This window comes from Dermacentor silvarum, chromosome 8 (genome assembly GCF_013339745.2).
Source record: "Dermacentor silvarum isolate Dsil-2018 chromosome 8, BIME_Dsil_1.4, whole genome shotgun sequence".
Taxonomy (NCBI): domain Eukaryota; kingdom Metazoa; phylum Arthropoda; class Arachnida; order Ixodida; family Ixodidae; genus Dermacentor; species Dermacentor silvarum.
The window spans coordinates 99,229,361-99,254,330 of NC_051161.1; the positions used below are offsets into that span (position 1 = coordinate 99,229,361).

Genomic DNA, 24,970 nt, shown 5'->3' on the forward strand with positions numbered 1-24,970 from the left:
AATCTAGGCCGATAGTTTTTTTCAAATAATCACATACGAAACTCTAGGGTCGGCTTAGATTCGAGGATTTAAAAAAACGCGCCAATTTTTAACTGAAACTGATAAATACGGTGCATAGTTAGCGCCATCTAGAAAAGTCAGTATCGCAGCCGCTACTAGCCGCGCCAGTAGCCAACTGAAGTACACGAGCGGCGTCGCCATTTTGACCTGCGTCGTATCGGTAGTATCGGTATGGTGCAGCATCGGCGCGCGGTGTGGCGTTATCGTAATGGCACCAAATGGGCGATGCCACTATAGTGCCGCTTTCTAAACGAATACTTTATTTGCTCGAATCTAACGCGCACTTTCAACACCACCCTAAATCTGCGTCGGCATTTCAAAATGGCCGCCTCGCACGCGCGTCGAGCCTAGCTACCGTAGCATGCGGAAGCTTCCTCCGTGTGCTGCAGTACACGTGCTTAGGCAATAGTCTACCGTCTGTCTTCACGTTCTCAGCGTCTGCTCTATCTATCAGCATGAAGTACCGAGTTCATCATGATGCCGAATTTAAAAGCAAAGTGACCATCTGTGCGGAGACGGACGGAAATCGGGCCGCATCACGGGCGTTCGGAGAATCCGAAACTTGCGAGCGGGACTGGTGCAAACAGAAGGAGAGGATTTTCGCCAGCAAAGCAATGCGGAACGGTTTCAGTGGACCGAAGCATGACGTAATCTACGACGATCCACTCCGGCGATACGATCGCCTTGGCCCTATCTTGAAAGCAATCTGCGACGCTGAAAGTCCGCCGCGCACCGTGTTTTCGCCGCGTTGAAGCGAGAGGCATGCTAGCACGAAGGCGCGCTTCGTCTCCAGCGTTCTGACAGTTCGTTTCCGCAGTCAACGAGCGAGATGTGTTCATGTTTGCTTGTGCGCGCGTGACACCGTGCTTGTTAATAGCGGTCTACTAATTTGCTATCGCATTCGATGCATCGCTTTCGGGCGAAACTGCGACTTTTTTTTATTCATCGCAACTTCAGTGCATCGGGAGGAAATCTATTTTTCCAAATGACAGAAAGTTGTATTTCTGTTTGAAAGCATGAGGTGCGCGGTACTGTAAAGGACTTTTTTTTTCCTCCCGGAAAACGGGCGCGCGTTACAATCGAATAAATATGTTCTTCTTCTTCTTCTTTCTGCGGTTTTACGTGCCAAAACCAGTTTTGATTATGAGGCACGCCGTAGTGGAGGGCTCCGGAATAATTTCGACCACCTGGGGTTCTTTAACGTGCACTACAACGCAAGCACACGGGCGTTTTTGCATTTCGCCTCCATCGAAATGCGGCCGCCGGGGCCGGGATTCGATCCCGCGACCTCGGGCTCAGCAGCGCAACGCCTTAGCTGACTAAGCCACCCCGGCGGGTAATCGAATAAATATGGTAGTTGTGCTAGCCGTAGAGGCATCGTCAAAAGTTCAAGCCGGGCGGAACTTCGGCATCGGTCTGTCGTTGGAGGGGGCCACGGGAGATGGTTTTTGCGTTCGCCGCAACGTGCGCTCCTTCCAAAAATGCAGCATCTCTAATGCGCTGGATGGTACTCAATATAGCGCACTGTTTGAAAATGTCAGCAGTAAGGAAGATAGCGACGAGGCTAGCAGCGATGGTGACATAGAATGAGCTCGGAATGATCAAATTTAATAAATGTTGATTCATTTTGCGAATGCTGTCCTCGCTTTTTCGTTCGGCCTACATTCGAGGTAAGTTTTTTTTTTTTTTCTGACTTAGAACTTTTGGGGGGTCGGCTTAGAATCGGAGTCGGCCTAGATTCGAGTAAATACGTAGATGGTTATCAGTGAATCACATCAAATACAGTATAAGTACATTTTTCATACCACTGGCAGTACCTTTTTTTCAGAGTGCTCCAGCTTAAAGAATACATATAGGGACCAAGGTTAAGTCCACTAAAACACTGCGTGAGTTGGCGAGCGAAAGAACAAGGAACCGTTCTGGCCAATGGCAGGAGCAGAAAAAGCTATATTTTTTTCTTCTATTTTTCTAACCTCGCAGCACAAGGCACATGCACATGCACCTGAGTGCGCCATAAATAAAAGGCGGCCGATGAAGATGACGATGGCCGCTAGAGGCCCCTCTCCTTTTAGGAGAAGTGCAGCGGTGCACGGGCACCCAAGAAATGGCCTTTGTTGTTGGGTGGTCAGGTAAATCCTTTGTTTGCGCGGTGGTAAAGTGGTCGAAAGCGCATAACACTGGCGAGGTTGCCAAGTTGGCGGGTTTGACTCTGTCAATAGCCACGACTTCTGCACGTCCGTTGAGCTCGATGGTGACAGATTTTTTTTTATCCGGCTTCCCAGCCATCATGAAACCTTCCAACCTTGAGCTGCCAGTACGTCACAACATCACGCATCATGTTGTCACTACTGGCCCTGCAGTGTTTTGCCGACCCAGACGGCTCGCTGGGGACCGCCTTGCTATCGCCAAAGGAGAATTCGACCACATGCTGCAACTGGGCATCATCCGTCCTTCGTCGAGCAGTTTGTCGTCAGCTCTCCACATGGTTCCCAAGCGTGACCCTGGGGATTGGCACCCGTGCGGCCACTACTGTGCCCTCAACGCGTGCACCGTCCCTGGTCGTTATCCCCTCCTCCACATTCACGACTTCTCTGCCAACCCTAGCGGGAGCGGTGATATTCAGCAAGATATATTTGGTAAAGGCCTACCACCAGATTCCGGTTGAGCCAGCGGACATCCCTAATACTGCAATTCTGACACCATTCGGTCTTTTCGAGTACGTTTGCATGCCGTTCGGGTTCAGAAACGCTGCTCAGACGTTCCAGAGGTTCATCAACGCGGTAACCTCGGGACTCCCCTCTGTAATTTGCATATCTCGACGATCTCCTGGTGGCTAGTGTTTCCCCCGAACAGCATTGCGACCATTTGCGCCTGCTATTTTCTAGGCTCTAGGAACATGGCCTTCTCATCAGCCCCGCAAAATGTGTCTTCGGTGTCAACGACATTGAGTTCCTCGGACACCTCGTGACTAGCGAGGGAATCAGACCATTGGAAAAGAAGGCTCAAGCCTTGCGCGACTTTCCTCGCTCAAAATCAATCTGAGTTCCTTGGTCTGCTCAACTTCCTCTGCCGTTTTCTTCCTGACATCGCTCGCATTATCATACCACTCACCGATCTCCTCAAGACGACGAAAGCTCCGTCCTCCCCACTGACTTGGACGTCTTACACCGAAGCATCCTTCCAAGCTGCTAAAAACGCATTGGCAGATGCCACACTGCAGGTGCATCCTCTGCACGTTGCACAAATGTGTCTCATCACAGATGCATTTAGTGCGGCTGTCAGCGCGGTGTTACAGCAGTTCCAGTGCAACTCCTGGTACCTACTTGGGTTTTTGTCGCAGAAACTGAAACCTGTAGAAATGCGATACATCACGTCTGTGTCACCATATTGTAGGGACCGAGGTTAGGTCCACTATAACAATGCGCGAGTCGGCAAGCGAAAGAACAAGGAACCGTTCAGGGGGCTGAAGGCAGGAGCTGAATGTTTTCAAAATGCTTCCGAATTCTGTATGTAGCTCGTCCAAGTGGTTCCGTGCATTTTTAAGCCATTGAAGTGTTCTTTAAGCACATCTTAGGACACCTCCGCTTCATCGCAGCCCACAGTGAGGACTGCGATGAAGGGGGGAGGGGTCAATTTTAGTGTTTGAATTGAATTAATGAACCAGTGTCCACTTACTGCTTTCACATGCATTGCCCACTGTAAAAGCCCCATATAATATAGTTTGCAGTCGGTTTCACAAACCTTCTCCGAAAGGCCATTTTACTGCTTCGAAATGCATCTTTGGCTGCTCCCAAAGCTGCTCCCAAATGGCATGGGCCTGTATAATCAGATAGCTGGAGGTGAAGCTTTGCATAGGCAGTGTTAAAGGAGTACTGATACATATTTTTGATTTTGTAGAAACTCTACCACATAGTCGTCACATGTAAAAGTTGGTCGGAAAATGCCAATTCTGGCGTCATTGGCATTATTGTGACGTCATGACGCAGAGCAAAGATTGCTGATGTCGTGTAAATATGAGGCCAGGTACGATGGTGCTGCTCATCAAAAAAATTAAAAAAAGAGTGTCGCAGGAACGGAGCCATCCAGTTAATCATGATGTCATGACACGTACACCTTCGGGGTACCAAAACCACAACTGGTTCATTGAAACAATTGGTACCGTAAATCATTTAGGGTTCTCTGACGTTTGCCAGTATTTCCTCTAAGTTAAATTTAGAGGGCCTGGACCTTTATTTAATGAAAGAAAATTGACAAGTTGAAAAGGTGATGCGAGTGCCACTTTAATGTAGTCATCAGCTAAAAGACGTGTAACTGTATTGAATGCAGGCTGGTTTGAGATTGACGATGCCCACAACACCCGGGTGTATGTCAGCAACCTGCCAGATGACATCGACGAGGAGGAGTTCCTGGAGATTATGAGCAAGTGTGGCCTGGTGATGAAGGACGAGAAGGGCCAGTTCAAGATCAAGCTGTACCGCAGTTCCGACGGCCAGCTCAAGGGGGACGCCCTCTGCTGCTACATCAAGGTATGCACCCATGTAGTAGCGATGAGTCGTGGTGGAGCTTTTTTCGGTCAATTCCAGAGTTCTTTATCTTTCGATCTACCTAAAGAAATGGGAGACTGCCTTAAAGGAATACTGACAGAAATCTTTTGTCCTGTTTTTACTACTTAATTAGATAGCCCTTGACGTAGTAATTACGTTATGGAGCCTCTATTCCCCGAGAGCGCAGCAAATAATTACGTTAGCTTTTAATATGGCCATTTTGAAATGCACTCCTAGTGCAGCGTGGCTTTGGACATGATTTTCATCACCGAAAATTGCTGTTGCGGTCTCGTGGTACCACATACCACTGACACATACACACACATTGTGGCCATGGTGCCTAAAGCTAAGTCCATTCAGTACTCAAGGAGACAATAGGGGAAGAGTCCCCCTGCGTTTCCAAAAGAACCGAACAATTGGAGGGGCCAGTTTGGCAGCTTTCAGTGATGCAGTCCTGATAAGTGGCGGTCACATAAATTTAGCGGTGCAGCCAGCTTGTACGTTGCAACAAGTGACTGGTGCATTTCAATAAGCAACCGGCTTGTTGCAGTAATCAACGGGCACGTTCCAGTAAACGACCAAAGTTTGCAGCAAGTGACCGAAGTTGCACAACCCAGGCACTGCACGTGTGCACAGAGCAGTTGCTGAAGTACCCGAAGCGAAGTGTGCATCAGTTGAAGCCTACTGCGAACTGCGAACTACGTACACTGGGCCAGATCCATCGAGTGCAGCGTTACATTTATTTTGGAGCTGGTTCTCTCAAGGCAGCTTCGCTGCAGTGGAGTTGTGTTTTGCAGTGAAGCATAAGCAAAGTATTGCGGTCGAGAGAGTTGAAAGGGCCACTGTCCCGAAACATTGTACATGTCCGTTAATTATACATGTATGCAAGCACCGTCCTCGGTCACAGCACGAGCGCTGAGACGTCTAATAACTGTACTGGCAGCCATTCAGAGCTGTTTCTGACATAGCTGTGGCGATTTGTAGCCTTCCGCACAGTTATGTTTTCCCGGCTGTTAGATTTTTTTTTCGTGCTCCCTTGAAAAACGTATCAACGGGGTTCTACTGTATTGCCTTGAACCACCACACCTTGCCACCTCCACATTTGGTGACCTCAGAAGTAACCTTTTTCACGTCCAAAGCCACATTGCACTTGACGAACATTTTGGGTAGGCCGTAGAAAAGGTGCTGTAATTATTCATGTGTGATTCTCTCTAGAAATTGAGACTTCGTACCGTAACTATGGAGTCGACAGCTACTTAAAAAAGCAAGGGGGACAAAAAAATGTCATATCGCTACTCCTTTAAGCAGAGTACAAAAATTGACCCAATACAGCTATACTTCTCTTTTTTCGATTAATACGTTTCCAGAAAACACAATCTTTCGGCACCACCCTTCGGTTCATTGGAAAATTGCATTCGTATGATACATTTTACATTCGCTAGGTCCCATGTGAACAAAAATAGGCTTGAGGCATGCGTGATCGAGAGCAATAGGCGCCCAGCACAGCAGCTTTCCTCAGTACTCGACTGCCTGTGTCAGGTGAAAAAATTGGTCAAGCATTCACTTCCTTCTACCAGTACCACCAAGTTTCCTCGCAGGTTGTCGCATGTCGCATTCAGATCTATATAGCCAAGATGAAGGAATAGATTAATAGTCAAAAACATCTAAGGTGTCAATATTATTGAGAACAGAGCTCTACTAAGCGAGACATTTAGGTAAATGTATGACTGGGTATGAGACTATACGGGGCCATTCTAGTACAAGCCTGATGATGAGGCAACTCCTCGTTATAATTCGGTCTATAGTACTCAACCACTGAAAATAAAAAGATTATAGAGAGAGAAATAAGCTTTATTGTTAGACCAGGATTCTTGAGGTTCTATCTGATTCTTAGAAAAAAGAGCTAATTGATGTCACCCTTGACAATGGCACAGCAGATGGTCAAAAGGTTGTTTTTAGCTCAACCTCGTGCCGCCCATGTTCTCATGTTTTGGTAGTTTTTGTGCCACGTAGTGCTGCGCTTGTGTTGCTGTCTCGCGAAGCTCGCAATAAAGACAACCACATGCACATGATATTAAAGCAACAGCGACGCGAGAGATAGACCCTCTAGCGCTGTTGTGTCTCGTGAGATTATTACATAGGCGCGACATCATGGAATAAAGTAGCAGGAAACTTTTGTCGTTGTCTTCATAAAAAATTGCGGCAGAACGCATTTCACGATGACTGTCGACAGTAATGCGTTAGCATTGAATCAATATAGCGACACACCGTATTGCCATTGTTGGAACAAGTTATTTAACTGCAGCGGGATTCCTCATTCGCACTTCCCTAAGAACACTCGCCGACATCTAGCGCCGTCACTGCAAAGTCTGCATGTGGCCACCGAAATGCATGGTGCGCCGGTGCGTGCAAACACTGAAAAATGCACCGTGCAGCAACTGGGCTCCTCTCTCACGCTTCGATGACGGTGATGATTTATTGGCATACCCTTTGAAACGGGGCGGTGACAATAGTCACTTAGCCTGCTTGAGTTTATTAGGTATGCCATACATGCTTTTCTTTCTAGCGTTTTTATGTAAAGTCCCAGGAGAAAACGATTACCGCAAGTGACTGGTGGCCGGAGCGGCAAATTCCATTTTCTAAAGCAGGGGTGGCCGTCAGAAAGTGTCATGATTTTGCCGCTCCAGCCACCAGTCTCTTGTGCCGCGTGTCATGCGATTGTACATTTCCCTAATCTTTTTTCTAGTGGTGTGCGAATACTCGAATACTATTCGATTTCAAATTGAATACCAAACGTTCGAATAATTCAATTCACTAATCGAATATCTACTACTACGTATTCGGTTTTTCGAATGTTCTATAAATTCAGTGTAGAGACCGGCGCAGTACCACATGCGGCGTGCGCCGCTGAGCCCTTGTGCTCGATGCCACCCAAGTGAGCGTTTCACTTCGTTTTCGGTGCAAAAGGAGTGCCGAGGGCACCGAGGACAATCCACCCCGGCTGACGCGGTAGCGGACTTTGTCACTGTGGGTGCTCCCCAACGTTGGTTCGATGCGGGGATCGCACACACAGCACCCGACCTCCGAAATTTGCAGACAGGCTCCACGTCGGCCGGCGCCGCCTCTGTTGGTACAAAGTTCGTCTGGGTCGACAGGACCGATCGAAATCATAATGGGACACAGAAACTGTGAACGGCAACAAAAGCAGTGTGTCTTTTGTAAAGTACGAAGATAGGGATGACTAGCCGCCAATAGGCATGCAGATTGTGTTGGATATGTGGCGCCAAACTTTACGCCACTTCAACAACCATCAAGCTAACCCGCATGCTTGAACCTCGGGACCGATCACATGATGAGCCACCCGTATAAACATATTAGTGGCAAGCATTCTGCGATGGCTTGGGGCCTGTTACCACATTGGGCAGCAGTGAATTTTCATCACGGCCGCACTGCTTTGGTCATTAGGCCTAACTTGCGCATCTGCATCGGGTATCGTCGACTAAAGTTACCGTCAGTTACTGAATCAATGCAAATCTATTCACAGCGTTCACACAACTCTCAGAAAGCCGACAAACCGCCTCACCAACGAAAGTGAGTGCATGGGATTACCATTGCATCTCACGGCCGCCATCTTTGGGAAATACTGTGCGATAGCCCGGCAAGGTTCTGACAGGTGTAGCAGAAGTTATGGGGTGCTTTTTTTTGTCGCAAGGATAAATTGGATTTTGTAGCGTTAGCTACACTGGCCTAGCCAAGCCCGTTTCGCGCGGCACATCAAGAGCTGTGCTGCGCATGCGCAAGGATCAGTGATGTCACACGGCTTGCGCACCGGAGCCACCGGAGCCGGCACCTCTCGCGCACTCCGCCGCCGCCGGTCTGCGCATTCCAGAGGAGTGACGTCGTAGCCGTGGTAGACGCACTGGCGCCGGCGCGCGCTCAGCTGTGCAGTTGCCGTCTGACACTGCGCTGGAGCCGCTGCGCTTCTGACTGGCAGTTTGCCAGTGTGGTATAGCCATGGAAGGAGAGCGCAAATGCTGCTCAACAGCGCAGAAGAATGGAGAAGCTTGACTCATCGGATCCCGAAGTAGTTGCCTGGCAATTAGCGGTTGAGCGTAGGAGGAATGAATACATGTGCCACATAATACGTATACCGCGTGTGTGTCATTGGAGCAGCAGTAAGCATGACAAACAAGCTAATCCTTGACAATCTAGACAACCAGGAAAGCTAAGAATAATCAGCTGAACCTTTGCTAACGCTACGTATATCCTGGCGTAGCCGAGCTAAGCCACTGCAACTTTTTTTTACAAGCACTGTACCAAGAGGGCACATGTAATTGGCAAACAGAGACTTCAGGAGAGCAGGTGGTTAGCCTCCTGAGCGTGTGCAGCACTGTGTTTTCTGCACAAAATTTAGAAGCATAAAAGCTTGTGTTAAGTTTTTCTAATATTTGATATTCGATTCAACATTCGGCTTTACAGTGAAACCTCGTTAAATCGTACCCGCTTAAGCCGTAGTTTCTTATTAAATGTAGTTGAGACGAATGCCCCGACTCGGCTACCCTTTAATTTAATGTGTTTGGTACCCGCTTAAGCCGTAGCGGTACATCGGGTACCTGTCGGTTAATGTGTAGTATTCACTCATCGAATACCCATCATACTCCGTTGCAGTCTTGCGCTCCTTCGGCCAACCGATTCTGCACGCAGCGCGCTAAGCATGAGCTACGCATTGCATGCGTACGCACGGATCTCCGTGGCCATTGTGATGCCTAGCCTCCGAGCCGCGCCGCGCGCAGTCTTGGAGTAGTGGTCTTGGAGGCCACAGCGGAGCGACCTAGCGAGATCCCGTTGTCTGCGAGTGCTCTCGTGAGATCTCGCGTGACGCCGTTGCCGGCGAGAGCAGTCGGAGCAGCCGTGGACTGTACGCACATGTGCGCAGTTGTTTTGTTCGCCAGCCGTACCGCACGTGTGCTGAACTTCGCGACTACTTGAGGACGCGGCGTGATCGTGACAGGACTACCCAAACTTCGCGACAGTGATCTGCGGACGCGGTGTGATTGTGACAGGACCGCACAATGTCGAACAGGCAAGTGAAGCATCGCGTGATGAGCATCAAAGAAAAGCTGGATATAATCAATGACATTCAACGTGGAGCAAAGAAAGCCGTGTTGGCACGGGAGAAAGGCCTGCCACTGAGTACTGTTTGTGGCATTTGGGCAGTGCGAGAGACAGTGCTTAATGGTGCACCGTCCAACCTCAAGCGTTGCCGTTTAAGGGGCTCGAGTTACCCAGACGTCGAGGAGGCTTTGGTGCGTTGGCTAAAAAATGCAAGGGCAAAAAATTTGCCTGTGACCGGACCCATTCTTACCGAAAAGGCGCTGTGCTTCGCCACACAGATGGGTCACGACAGTTTTGTTTGCAGCAGCGGCTGGCTCGCTAGGTTCAAGACGCGGTACAACTTAACAACAAAGGTTGTTTCCGGTGAAGGTGCAGCGGCAGACAAAAGCGGCGCAGAGGACTGGGCCAGCGGCAAGCTACAACATATATTGCGAGACTATTCTCCAGAAGATATATTTAACATGGATGAATCGGCACTTTTTTAAGATGTTGCCGAACCAAACGCTAGCTTTTAAAGGGGAAACCTGCACAGGCGGGAAACAAGTGAAGAACAGACTATCGGTCGCATTTGCAGCCAACATGGCAGGGACTGAAACGCTGCCGCTCCTCGTTATCGGCAAGGCCGCGAAGCCGAGATGCTTTAAGGGTGGCCGACTTCCGTCAGGCGTGTTCTATCGTAACAACACCAAAGCCTGGATGACCTCGAAGCTGTTTGAAGAGTACGTGCGCCTAGTGGACCGTCGCTTTACCGCTCGCGGAAGAAAAATTTTTATGGTCATACATAATGCATCGGCTCACGTGGAACTTGAGAACCTTTCTGCCGTGAAGCTGGAGTTCCTGGCAGCAAACACAACCGCACTTTCACAGCCCTTGGACCAAGGAATAATTCGGTCTGTTAAACACTTGTACCGAAAAAACATGCTGCGCAGGATGCTTCTTGCAATGGAAAGTGGGAAAACTTACAGCATCGACATGCTGGGCACGATACATTTGCTGGCGTATTCCTGGCAGCAAGTAAAAGACGCAACTGTGAAGAAGTGTTCCGCGCGTGCACAGTTCGTCGTGCCTGCAGTGTCCGTCCAAGAAATCAATCCAAGCAAAGTGGATGCGGATGAAGAAGCGGCTGACGACAGCGACTGCCAGGCGCTGCTTGCAGAAGTTTTGGAGCGACAAGGTGGCAGCGACAGAGTGCCGTTTTCGGCGTTTTGCGACGTCGATAATGACATCGAAACTTGTGAAGATTTCAAAAGAACTTCTTCTTGGGCAAGTTGGTGCTGATATTTCCTAGGTGAACTTGTCTGTGGCGCGAAATGCATTTTGTGAAAAGGGGACAGAAGAGAAGAGACAGTGAAGCGCCAAACTACCAACTGTTTAATGACAGCGCCAGAGCATACAGAAACAAAGTTAACTTCTGCGCGTGCGCAGAGAGCCAAGGTATGACATGGAACTACATGGTCATGATAACATTTTATCAAGAAAGCACATTTCTGCAGAATACAATGTGATGGATGTGTCACTAACACAATCAGACCCTTTCTTTTTAATAAAGTAAGCTTCCAACAACTCCCTCGAAGTTTTGTCGCTACTTTTGCCCAGAATCGACACTTGCTTAAAGCGTGGCTCACAATGACAGGCCTTACAATGCGCAGGAAGATGCGCATTGTCACACTTACCAATACTATTGGCATGCTCCCTCAGTCTGTCATTAATGCAACGTCCCATTTGTCCAATGTAGGACCTACCGCAGTCTAGGGGTATCTCATAGACCACCCCTTCAATACAGCTTCTGACAGGGTTGGTGTGCTGCTTCTGGCAGCCCCGCGGCCCATCGCGTGTGATACGAGGGCATAATTGAGCCAACTTGTTGGGAGCTGAAAAAACAACGGGAGTGCCATATCTGGTAGCTACCTTCTTGAGGTTATGGCTCAAACGGTGAACATATGGGACTACCTCTGGCTTAACAGGCTCCCTTTCCTTCGAGTGCGCCTTCACATTGGCAGTGGAGGCTTTCAACTTTTGCAGCAGGGACTCAATCACAGAATTTAAGACAGACTGAGGGTAGCCAGCCCTTAACAGTCTCTCAAGCTGATTGCGAAAACTCGCCTGCATCTGATGTACACATGACTTGCGCAGAGCCGATTCTAGGCAAAGTAAGGCGATTCCACGCTTCACAGTCTTAGAGTGTGCCGAGTCGTACTGCAGTTGAAAGCCTCCACTGCCAATGTGAAGGCGCACTCGAAGGAAAGGGAGCGTGTTAAGCCAGAGGTAGTCCCATATGTTCACCGTTTGAGCCATAACCTCAAGGAGGTAGCTACCAGATATGGCATTCCCGTTGTTTTTTCAGCTCCCAACAAGTTGGCTCAATTATGCCCTCGTATCACACGCGATGGGCCGCGGGGCTGCCAGAAGCAGCGCACCAACCCTGTCAGAAGCTGTATTGAAGGGGTGGTCTATGAGATACCCCTAGACTGCGGTAGGTCCTACATTGGACAAACGGGACGTTGCATTAATGACAGACTGAGGGAGCATGCTAATAGTATTGGTAAGTGTGACAATGCGCATCTTCCTGCGCACTGTAAGGCCTGCCATTGTGAGCCACGCTTTAAGCAAGTGTCGATTCTGGGCAAAAGTAGCGACAAAACTTCGAGGGAGTTGTTGGAAGCTTACTTTATTAAAAAGAAAGGGTCTGATTGTGTTAGTGACACATCCATCACATTGTATTCTGCAGAAATGTGCTTTCTTGATAAAATGTTATCATGACCATGTAGTTCCATGTCATACCTTGGCTCTCTGCGCACGCGCGGAAGTTTGTTTCTGTATGCTCTGGCGCTGTCATTAAACAGTTGGTAGTTTGGCGCTTCACTGTCTCTTCTCTTCTGTCCCCTTTTCACAAAATGCATTTCGCGCCACAGACAAGTTTACCTAGGAAATTGTGAAGATTTGTCCGACAGTGACATTGTAAACTCGCTTAGTACCAAATTATGCAGCGCAAGCGACGGCGAGGACGATGACAACGCCGAGCTGGAAGACGTGCTGTGTCCGCCCGTTGGAGAAGCAGCGCGAGCTCTAGATGTGATGCGGCTGTTCGCCGAAAAGAGAGGGTTAATGGACACATTGGCCTTCCACTTGGACGGCTTCGAAACTACGGTCTCTGCTTCTCCAACTTTATTTTTGATGACTGCTGGTTGTCTGTCTACACTTTCAACGGCCCTGAGCTTGTTTGCCAACTTTCTTGACCTTTTCCTCCATTCTCTGTCGACGCTTTCCAGGTACAGGTACTTGTGCACTTCAGCCGCCCATTTATTTTGATCCGTGTTCCCGAATCTTTCTTCAAAACTAATTTTGCTCTGTGCTTATCTGACTTCTCCGACTGTTTTACCGTGGACTCCCTAAGCCAACAGGCCTACCGATCTTTGGTTAACTTCCAGCCCCGTCAAGATATTCGAGCTTATATCTGAGATATCTGCTTCTTTGGGGACACGCTTCGCCATCTTGCTGTGCAGCTGAGAAGTTTGCGTGTCGCCTTCGAGACGAGAAGCGTGGCGCACTGGTGCCTGCGAACGCCGAGAATTGTTCGCTCAGTTGGCAAGAGGTTCATTGAAGAGTGGCACAAACCCACCGCATTCATGGTGCAGCTCGCTAAAGCGTTGGCGTTCCGGCGTTGCTGTCATCCCAGTACGATTTTCACTAAAGCCTATGGCGATACGAACTCTGTCGCTTCGTTTCGGCGGACGCTAACGCCGTTTTGGTTCTATTGCGCCACACATTTGCGGTGCTCCGCCAGCCCAGTGCTATCAGTGCAGTTGGCGCGTCGATTCGTGTTTCGGAGGAGTGGAAGGGCGACGGGAGAGAGGCTCGCGAGGCTGGCGATGTGGAGAAGGATGGGAAACAGCGCGCGACGGCGTGCAACGGCTCGAATTTACTCTTTTTTTTTTTCGTTTCTTTTCAAGGAGTACGCATTGCATTCCCTTTCAGCATGGACACCCAGTAGCCAGACTTCATCGTTATAACCGATAATGCGGCGTTGGGCCATTGTAGTAAGCAGGTAATTTCACCATAGAAAATATACAAAAGTTGATGGTGCAGCAGCTTCTCATTGTTATAAACGATATATTGTTAAAACCGGTATCATTATAAATGGGTTCGACTTTATAACTATATATTATTCACCACGTATTGGATATAACGATTGAAATTTTGCTTCAGGGCAGCGTTTTTCATGCAGAATAATCGTGAAATTTGCATTCTTAAGTTGCCCTTAATCGAGGCGGGGCGAAAGTTTGCCTACGCGAGTTTGTATCGGCCGCCATTACCGCGCATCCCACCCGCGCGAGAGCCACAGAGAGCATTGCAAGTTGGCGCAGCGTGCACAAGATGGCACCACCCGCTTCGCATCCATAAATCCCCTCTACGCATCCATGTTGCCGGTGGTTGTGCGGGCATCCAGAGAAGAGGAGGGGGGGGGGAGAAAGCGAGCGGTGAGAGAGAGAGATTGTGGTTGTGAAGAGGAAGAGGCGCTATAGTGGTGCCTGCGCGGCCTATGCTGCCTTTACAATCTCTCTCTCTCAGCGAGCGGGGAAATTCGTTGCGGAAGGAGTGGGAGGTGCGCCGACAAAGCGCAAAGCTGTGTCTCTCGAGATGAAGCTGCAAATTTTGCAAGACTCGAAGTAGTACGAGCTCGCGCAGTCGATGATATCGACGATTAAGAATACCGGGAGTGTGGCGCAATAATGAAGCCTAGAAGCAGTGGCCATGCCGATCAACGGAAAAAGCGGGCTTTGTGCGCCAGGACGAAACTCTCATGGGTGAAACTAACACGGTGGAAGCCGCTGACATTACCGAACTCTGGGAGCACGTCGCTACTGATGATGAAATAGGTGGCGCTTCGATGGAAGAGTTTCTAAGTGCAGGTAGTGCTGCCTCATTCTGCGAAGAAATCTCCGCCAGGGCGATTGTTGTCCCGACAGACAGCAGCGTTGTGCGACAGGGGCGACGACAGCAGCGGCAGTGACGACGAGATTGACAATGGCCCGCCATTTACACCGACCTCGATGTTCAATCGAAGTGCAATGTCGTCGATCGAGTCGCTCATTGATTCCATGCACGCTAAATTATAGCCGCCAATGTTCACGCAGTATCTGTACGTGATGCACATGGCTGCTGTGAATCCGAAACTTCTGCGAAAGCAAGCGCAGATTTCTATTTCAGCACGCCTAACGATTGAAGACGCCATTTATAGGTATAAATAAACATTTTGTTTTTCACAGCCTACTTTCTACACCGTCGATTTTTTATCACGAGTTGCAAATTTGGTTTGGGGACTACAAAAAAAAATTCGTTTTTTTTTTTTACGGCAGTCCAGATATAGCGATGATTGGTTGTAACGATCGAATTTTTCGTTCTTGATATCGTTATAAGTGGACTGCACTGTATATCCAGTGCATTCACGGCGCAGCTCGCCGAAGTGTTGGCGTGAAAGGCGTTCAGTGAAAAGCGGCAGATACCCAGTGCATTTGAGGAACCCTTGTGACATGGGTTTAATTCCATCCATCGTCGGAGAAATTTAAAGGACCCTTTTTGTCATTGTAAAGCAGCACATACCTAGTTACCCAGGTTGGCGTCAAAGACTTTCATTGAAGAGTGGCACACACCTACTGGCACGTACCTAGTGAGCCAAGTAGGTATCCAAGTGGTTCATTGAATACCAGCACAGACCGAGTGGCACATACCCAGTGCTCCAAGAGCTTCACTGAATGGTGGTACCTACCCAGTCCCTTATCTACAGTGACCCATGTCGGTGTGACAAGAGGTTCGTCAAAGGGTGGCACATATGTACATGGATACATAGATACAAACATAGGTGACCCCTGAAACGGGCATCAAGTACCGTAAGAATGCTGATGCTGATGCCTCAAGAAGTCACAGGCCTGCGCGGCACATGCAGCACACTCACGGCGTAAGCAGGAGCTCTACTTTCGGCACCACGCACTTCAGGGTCATCGCGGCAAAGTCCTTTAGCGTCGTGTTCACAAGAACGATCTGAACTGTCCATCCGACTTTGATGGCGAGCTGCGGTTTATGCTGCTCTCTGCACAGCGGTCCGCTGAGTCCGATGTTGCCTGGTTGCAGCCGTACACGTAGCTCTACGATTCGCTTCTTCAGCAGCAATTTGTATCCTTGCGAGGAGGCGCCATGGCATGTACCGAAGAGTAAACATGGGTATCCAGACTACGTGGCGCACATGTCACATCCCTTAACCCGTGGCATGGTACGTTGCTGTTAATGATGTTGGTGATGATGATGGTTTATTGTCATCCCCTACGAAACGGGGTGGCAACAGCCACCTAGCCTGCTTGAGTTAACCAGGTCCAGCTACTTGCAGCATGCAACTGCTATATGCAATTGCTACATGTCGGCTGAGCATGAGATCGCGGGATTGAATCCCGGCCGTCGCGGCCGCATTTCGATGGAGGTGAAATGGAAGAACGCCCGTGTGCTTGCATTGTAGTGCACATTAAAGAACCCCAGGTGGTCAGAATTAATCCGGAGCCCTCCACTATGGCGTGCCTCATAATCAGAACTGGGTTTGGCCCGTAGAACCCCAGAAAGAAGAACAAGTCGGGACACCTGGCGGAATATAACTGCAATGTAAAGTTTGTATGTATCGACGCTATGCCGTGGCACACGTCATTGCGTGTCAAATGGCAGGATATGATGCTAATGATTATGATTTAATGGCATCCCCTTTGAAATAGAACGGCGACAGACATTCACCTAGCCTGCTTGAATTGTTAGGTAAGCCATACATGTTTTTCATTACATCGCTATTGACACATGTACTACTTGTTTTTCTTTCTCTGGTAACCACATTTCACCATCTAACAAATGTTTTCACTCAGCAGGACGCGCCTGCATGTATTGGAAGTTTCTCGAATGTTATCGATGGTTCTTTCCGCTGTCTGTTGTCACCGAACCTTGTGGAATCAGATTGCGTGTATGCGTGACACAAATTGCATGGTACTTCCTGAAATACACTCGGGCCCCAGCGATTACCCTGAAAACGTTTATGACTCATGTATAAAAGCCGACGCACTTGACCTGCTGGTTAGATTTCGGTGACCAACCGACTCTGTTCACTGCTATCGTTGTGATTTGAGTGTAGCCTGTTTTTCTGGGCACAGGTTCGCCCAATAAAGAGTTAGTTTCGTCATTCACAGTTTTGTTACTGTGTTGTTGGCTGTCACTACCACGTGACAATATTTATACATCTACATAATCTTCTTCCTCAATATTTCTCTATCTACCTTGTACCGCTACCTATGCAGCTGCTACATGGCGTGCCACCTGGTGTAATAATATGCAACTGCAATGCAAAGGACGCATGTGTAGACGCTACGTGGTTGGCATCTCACATCACAAGACAAGTGGCACGATACAATGATAAAGATGATGATTTATTGGCATCCCCTTTGAAACGCGGCCTTGACATAGTCACCTAGCCAGCTTGATTTCATCTATTTTTTCTAGTATTCTTGTATACATCTCCTTAAACTACTTTTTCTTCCTCAAACCTTCTCTATCTCGTACCGCTACCAGTGCATCTGCTATGTGGCGTTCTACCTGGTGTAATTATATGGTACTGAATTGCAAAGTTTGCACGTGTCGACACTACGCGGCGCTGCCTCCACGCGTGCTAGGACGCGCTTATAGGGCATTTTTCCACTGCAAAATAGCAAGCGCTGGTGTGTCTCAGTGATAGAGTAACTGTTTCCCGCGCGGCGGGCCCGGGTTCGATCCCAGCGGGAACTGGGTATTTTTCTTCTCATTCGCAGCGTTAGCTACTACGGACACTGGCTGCGGCAGCGGACACCATCGGCAACCGAAAGAGCTATTGTAATGAGTCCATAACCGCTTACGCTGTAAAAACGCAAGCCATTTTGCCACACACACCTTTGTGCCATGCACTCCGCACGCCTTGCCTTTGTCGCAGTGATTCGCCAACTTCACATGCCCCTCTCCCATCTCCTTTCCTTGGACCTTAGCGATACAATGCTGGCGGATGAGTGAATTCTTTTATCCTCGAGGAAAGTCGTGCATTGCGAAGGGCCAGCAATGCAGGCGGTCCTTATGTAGTAGTGGTCCATGAACTTGGTCACACAGATTCATTCCATTTATTAATATGCCAGTCCTTATGTTTGCAGCCAGCTTCTGCCGACATATTCCCTCTACCATTCTAGATTTTTAAGCACGAATGGAGCACATTGCGTTAGCGATCAGCCAATTAGATTTCTAACAGCTGATCGCACAGTAAAGCGGGGCTGAAGCGGTAATGGTTCCTTATTCGTGTGCTTTTGCTGAGGCAACGTGCAATGCGCTGCCAAAAGCACCATCTCGTTCCTGTAGAGCAAACTGCTCCTTGAAAAGAGTCAATAAGCGGGTTCGACTGCATTAGAAACACCGAGAACTGGAATCAGAACTGCTACTGCAGCGAAAGCAGTGCTGCCTGCGGCAGATTTCACTGTGCAGCCACATAAAGCATCTGTAAATTATGGAAACCATTCTGTGTTCATGAACCTGTACTGCAGGCAAACTGCAACTGCTACTTAGTAGGACTACACAAACTTGTGGAACTTTGTTGCATAGCCCTGGTGGTGACAGGGTTGCTGTCAGCCTTTCCCCCTTCCTCCATTTTGACTTTGTCCACTCGAGTGTCGCGAGCCTATTTGAAGGTACTTTAGCTTGTATTGTGAGCGAGTGCTGGATAGTTTAACAACTTCTGTTGCATAGACAAATTGAATTTGTTGCACTTTGGAAGAACACCCGATATCTAAAAAGTTAAAGGGCTTTAAACTTTCGCTAGGTGCTTGGCTGCATACATTGTGTGTATGCTTTCTCGTAGGCCTTGCTGTTAAAAAAACAGTATTGGGGCTCCCCCTGGTACGGTTGTGCGAGAAGTATGCGAAAGCATACAATATGTGGTGTCGTCTTGCTGTCGTCTTGCTGTCATTTTGGTGTGTCTGTAGTGACTCATTCGTCATTTGCTCTGTTCTTTGTCCTGGTCATTGTCTGTGTTATACTGGTTGATTCCTGAGCACCATATTGAGTGGCCACCAATTAACCTTTCTTAAACAACAAACAACCTTTCAGGTCATTTCCTTACTTCTTTTTGTGTCTTTTCCACCGAAAGAAATATGAACAAACTAATATGAACTAGCCCAGCAACAATTAGGAATAGCAGACATTGCAAAACCCACCGGTGAGAACCAGCGCACACTGGGTTCACTCCTGGTTTAGAGGAGCACAAGTGCTGGGTCTCGATTGGCCGTTGTTTCCTTACTTGCGTTCCAGTCTTTTCCACTGCAAGACTATTTGCAAGGCACCATGTTTCTTAAGTTATAAGCAATTCAGGGATCAGTGGGAGGCCAAATGTCCGAAAAGGGATATTGTGCAGCTTCATAGGTGGTATATTTGAAGGCGCTGACCTGGTGCAACTGTGTGTACGGCTGCCCTACAAGTTTTCGAGACAACAGCGCAATTTCTCTTGCTGGACCTGACTTAGTCCCTTGGGTTGAATGTCACTGCCACTAGGTGGAGTCGGTGGAGCTGGCACTTCGCATCCTGGATGGGTACCGCCTGCGGGACAAAGAGATCCGTGTGGAGCGGGCTCGCTTCCAGCTCAAGGGTGCCTACGACCCGACGAAGAAGCCTAAGAAGAAGAAGCAGGCCTCCAAAGACAAGGAGCGACTCAAGAAGAAGATTGAAAAGTGAGCACACCCCCTCTCTGTTCTTTATTCGTTTCCTTTCACTATTCATTACCAGGGATCACGCAGTGTCTCTGGAAGAGCAAACAGGTTTAAGTGATATTTAGTTAAGATTACAGCCAAACTCAATTTAACGAACACAAATATAACGAATTGTTGGATACATTGAGGTAAAGCTTAAATGTTCTTGCCAATGTAAGCATGTTACAAATGAATGCTTATAACAGGTGCACGTATTGCATACAACAAAGGTATCTTCGTGTCAGGTGTTTCTTTGTTATAATGAGACTTGAATGGTAGAGAGGAAGGAACTGAAGTTAGGCAGGTCATGTGATGCCTGGAACAGATAATTGATGAGCTGTTAGTCCAATGGAATGGGAGTTGCCAAATAAAATAAAACACGAGTGAGTGCAACAGAGGACTAGGTAGTGTGATGAGATTGTGAAGTTTGGATAGAGTTTGCTGGCACGAGATAATTGTAATTGGAGAGGACTGGGCGGTCACTCCACTCATTGTGTTATACAACGACCGCATGTAAATGACTAGCTGTCGGTGTTTTTTTTTTTTTCTGATCAGGATATAAATGTTCACAGCACGACCACGCAGTGGTCGAGTCGGGCAGTGACTGGTGTTCTTTCAAACCACTTTTAGGGACACTGGTGTCACAGCACGCAGGTGCGTAATCGTGTGGTGCTTTTTGTATTTCGTTTGCTACAAGTAAAGCACGGAAAAAATAATTACACAGGCTGTAGTGTTCTGAAAACAACGGAGTGGGATGTTTTAGGACGCAATGACAGCTTTCCTAACAGCCATGTGTTGCCTGTTCCTCTGGCACACGCTGTAACACACAGTAACATGCATAACAACTGCTCTTTGCAGCTGCCAATAGGTGGCAACACAAGTTCACGCCAACACCGCCTTGGCAAGAGCTAGCTTCCTCGTAAACGAAGACCATTGCATTGTTTCCCCCCAACACTAGCCAAATAAATGTGCCAAGTGCTATACACTGAACGGTCGGCAACATAAAGTGTGACCTTTCTGCGAAATTTGAGCAAGAACAGAGTAGCAGTAAGCGCAAAATCTTTTTTATGCGATTTTCAGTGGAAAAGACACGGTGCAAAGCGCAAATGCTCCTGCTTCTGCAGTGTTTTTTCAGCAGGAGCAATGTGGGAGCAACACAATTTTACTAGAGTCCAGAAGGCATTACGGTGATGCCCAGGGACTTCAGGTTGCAAAAGTCTATGCATAAGACTTCCGTTAATTCGACACTGTTAATTCGATTTTTCGTTTAATTCGATCCCGGCCAGCACCCATGCATATCTTTGGGTCAAAACTTTCGTTATTTCGATCCTAAAATCGGTCTTCGTCGTATAATTCAAACTTGAAGAGTCAGCATGCAAGCCCCTGACCCCTATGGTGACCTCAATAGCGACCACCTTTACTGGCACTGTCTCTCTCGGTGGAGCTTAGGCTTCAGTGAATGCATTAAATACACGTCATCTCCCATTGAAATTGGCTATTTTTGGCCTGCATTAGGGAAGACTTTCAACCAATAACCATAGCTCGCAGTGTCTGCTTGCGGTATTTATGCGATTCTAACGCGTGGATCTTTCTTCTTTTTCAAGAAAATTGGGCTGGAAATTGCCTGCGCTGTGCAATCGGGTACCAAATCAAAACTGCCTGCCTGGCGTTCGTATGTTTCACCGCATAACACAAGTGTACTGCGGCGAAGCTGACTTTCAGGAACCGGATGCTGTGGTGCAGCACATATTTTTCTTGCTCAAAAACTAGGTGCGCTTTAGATTTATACTTTGTTCAGGAGCATTAATGTAATTTCTATGTTAGTTTTCTGCTTTAGACATAGAAAGTGTATCTGCATTTCACATATACTCCCAGATAAATCGGTGGTGCGTTTTGACATTTTTTATGTATCTTTTTAATTCAACCCGCGAGATAATTAGATCATTTTTGTCAGTCCCGTCAGGGTGGAATTAACGGAAGTCGATTGTACTACCGTGTATTCCTAGATGATAAATAAAATAGCTACAAAGTGATGCTGGCTTTGCTTAGAAGTTAGTAATCTGTGTGCATCAGATATTTTTCATGGTTCTGCTAGAAGGCGTCGACAATGCACAAACATGTATGAAGGACTTGACCCAGCTGATGCCAGCACAGCTAATTCATGCGCACAAATGTGCTACACTTGTGTGTGACTCGTGCAAGTAAGAAGAATGAGTTCTGACGTATAAGTAGAAGGCTCCATCTCAGAATTGAAAGTGCTGCATTTTGTTCTGTTTTCTGGGCGAGAAAATTCTGAGGGTATTACAATTTAGTCTAGCATTTTCTTCCCTTCTGGCCATGATAATTGGGTGCACCTTAGATTTGCAAGCATGTTAAAACCGATTTGATTTGGGAATCGTAATGTACCCTTGTATAATTCGCCACAGCCAAATGTTCGAAAGAAATCAAGTTTGAACTTTTAATACAAAATTACTTCAAATCGAAAACAGAATTCAACGCAGATTTGTAACTTCAAACAATTATGCCGGTAAACTCAAATCTGTTTTAACTAATGACATTCACTGGGGCCTTCACAATCACACCGCCATGCGATGCTGCATTGCAGCAACACCTGAAACAAGAGGTGATTGCTCTTGGTTTGGCCACACTTCGACGCTTTTAAAATGTAGTCAGGATGGCAAGCACTTAGTGCTGCCCAAACAACTCTGTTTAAGGCACACACTATCGAGACTTAGTTTGCTATTCTTAGCTGATGGGCACCATCTCGGACCACCCATTGACAGCAGAAGGTTTCATTTGCATGCAAAAGGCCATTGTATCCTGATTGAAAAAAAAATTTTTGGCTTTGTGCAGTATTAGGTTCGGCAGTTTTCAAACACCTTGCAACTTTATCACAAGCCAGCAATCACACGTGAGCCAGTCTTGCAGCGTCTCCAAGATCGGTGGTATTCACTTCGATGTTAGGATGGATAGTTGGGCGTGTTGGTTAATCATGATCTGAAGTGAAGGTGCGAAAACGACGACGGACGAAGAGAGAGCGCACACACGCACTGTGTGTGTGTTCTCTCTTCGTCCGTCATCGTTTTCACGCCTTCACTTCAGATCACTTCGATGGGTAGCCTTATCTCTCTATTCCATGCCTTCCGTCATCTTCAATGCCAGATGACAATTCGGAACTTGTGTGCCTTTGCAGCCGTCAAATCGCGCGATACGAAATAGCTTCGCCGCCGCAAAGAAAAGTAAACAGATTCCCTTATCTTGTGGACATCAGGTCCTTATCATCAGGCAGCTGGTAGGACACAGCATTGAAAGAAACTCAAGATGACCAGGCTGATCTTGAAATGTCAGCCTTGGATAATGTTAAGTGTGCAGCTCGCTACTGCCTAAATGTGTGTGAAATAAGCTTGCCAGTGATTCAAATTCGCATCAGCCTATAGGAGCACTCCCTTAGCGCCACACGCAGTAACGAATTGGGATGCGAGTTTTCCATGTTCACATTTGCTTTTGTTGCTTTTATTTCTGTCTGGAGAAATACAGCCCTACGGCTATCTGAATCACCAGTCTCTCGTGCACGGTGCTCTCGTGTTTACGGCGATACCAAGATGGCGGCGCTGAACCAGCGGAAAGCAACACTTGCATGATCAGCAGTGCGATGGCACCTCACAAATCACAATGTTCTTCCAGATTTCGAAGACAACACACTATAAAAAATTCATTTCCTAAAATTATGCTGTGCATTTCTTCCAAATATTTCACCATGAATAAAAAGGTCTTAGGATTGCGGGGGAAAAAAAAAAGTTGGAAGTTTTGAGCAAGTCGGCCATTTCATTGCCATGTGCCCCCTTAATTTGAAGATTTTTAGAAATGTTTTTGGGCGATAAGAATTTTCGTGTCGTCCTGAAAAATTTGTATCATCCAGATTCTGCTGTAGTTGCAAGCTTGTTCTAAGTCATTGGTAGTGCGATTTTCAAATTGGTCTGTTGTGAAGGTTATGCGATTTCGCGCTTGTTTATTTGTGTACGCAGGCTGTTTGATTGGCGGCCGGAGAAGTTGCGGGGCATGCGAGACAAGCACGAGTCCACCGTTGTCCTCAAAAACATGTTTGGCCCGCAGGAGTTTGAGGCAAGTTCTCCGTGTGCACTCCTTGCATGTTTGCATCACAGTTTTGCTGCTTTGAAGTGCTTTAGCATTTACAGTTGCTAACTGATAATTCGGACTCGACGGGAATCGTTGGAAAGTCCGAATAGTCGCTAGTCTGTAATGTCCGATTTACCAGACAATAAGTGACTTTATTTTACAGGAGGCCTGTAACCTCGTCAGTTTCTATTTCAACCATTGTCATGCGATCGCTACGGATAGGTGAAAGTACAGTTAATGCAAACAGCGAATTTAAAACCCTGGTAACACAACAGAAGTTGACCGTGCTGCTATAGCTGAATATTCGTGGGTTTCTTCGCAACAGTCATTGTCCGACACTCTCATAGCTTAATTACTACCCTCGTGGGCGCAAACACCGAGGGTGAAGTTAGCGCCACTCGAAATTGCTTGATGATAGTACTGTAAAACCTTGTTAATTCGACCCTTTTTGATTGGGAAAATATAATAGTTCAGACTTGTCCTTTGGTCTCAGCAGGTGTATGCGTTATTTAATGGCATCAAACTCGTTAATTTGGGCATAGTTGACCACGCAGCAGTTTTGTCAGACAACCCTCGGAGCACGGCGAGCGCAGAGTGCTGCAAGTATGTGAAGCAAAAGTGGCACGAGTGGCCAACTGAATTGAAGTGACAAAGTCCGCATTGGCGTAGTCATCAGCGGAAACCATATGGGAACGACAGGAACACCGAACGCTTCGTGTCTGTGTATTTATGTGTTTACCACTGCACATGACACCGTGTTGGCCGCACGTGCCTTCTGAACTGTGTAGTTGCCATCCCTGATTGCGTCGTTAATGATCACGGTTTCATCCGCAGTGGTTGCGGCTAACAGTAAATTCGTTTTGACTAAGTGCGCATGTTGGCCATGTGCATTCATAACTGCATGATCACCATTCATGACCACGTCGCTAACAAACATGGTTTTGGCAAGCATTATACAGCTTAGACCACTTGTAACATAACTGTTTGCACAGTTGAGTCCCGTTACAATGAAATTCACGGGACCTGCAAAAAATTTCGCTGTGGCGGAACTTTGTTGACGCAAAATTAGTATGTGCAGTAAAATCTCGTTACTACGAACACCACATTAATTAATTATCAGATATACGAATTTTTTTTAATCCCCACCAAAATGCCTATATTTTCAATGTAAAAAAGTTTCAGTACTACGAATTTCAGATTACTGAATATTTGAGAATAACGTACGTAATTTAATCCCGTAATCACCAAGATGCTTCATTATTACGAAGTTTCGTTGAAGTTTCAGTACCGAATCACCTGAGGCTTACACCTATCATCATCATCCACAGCTGC

The 24,970-nt window shown here is 47.4% G+C and overlaps 1 protein-coding gene across 2 annotated transcripts in view; it reads left to right on the forward strand.

The window, feature by feature from the left end:
- Positions 1–24,970, forward strand: part of LOC119461594 (HIV Tat-specific factor 1 homolog) — a 68,392-nt gene that overhangs the window by 15,454 nt on the left and 27,968 nt on the right. Inside the window, exons 3-5 of one of the 2 annotated variants that reach the window (XM_037722946.2) lie at positions 4,387–4,586; positions 19,308–19,483; positions 23,527–23,623. In XM_037722946.2, the coding sequence (XP_037578874.1) occupies positions 4,387–4,586; positions 19,308–19,483; positions 23,527–23,623 (473 nt within the window). The remainder of the gene's footprint in view (positions 1–4,386; positions 4,587–19,307; positions 19,484–23,526; positions 23,624–24,970) is intronic. The other variant, XM_049655112.1, reaches the window with a different exon arrangement.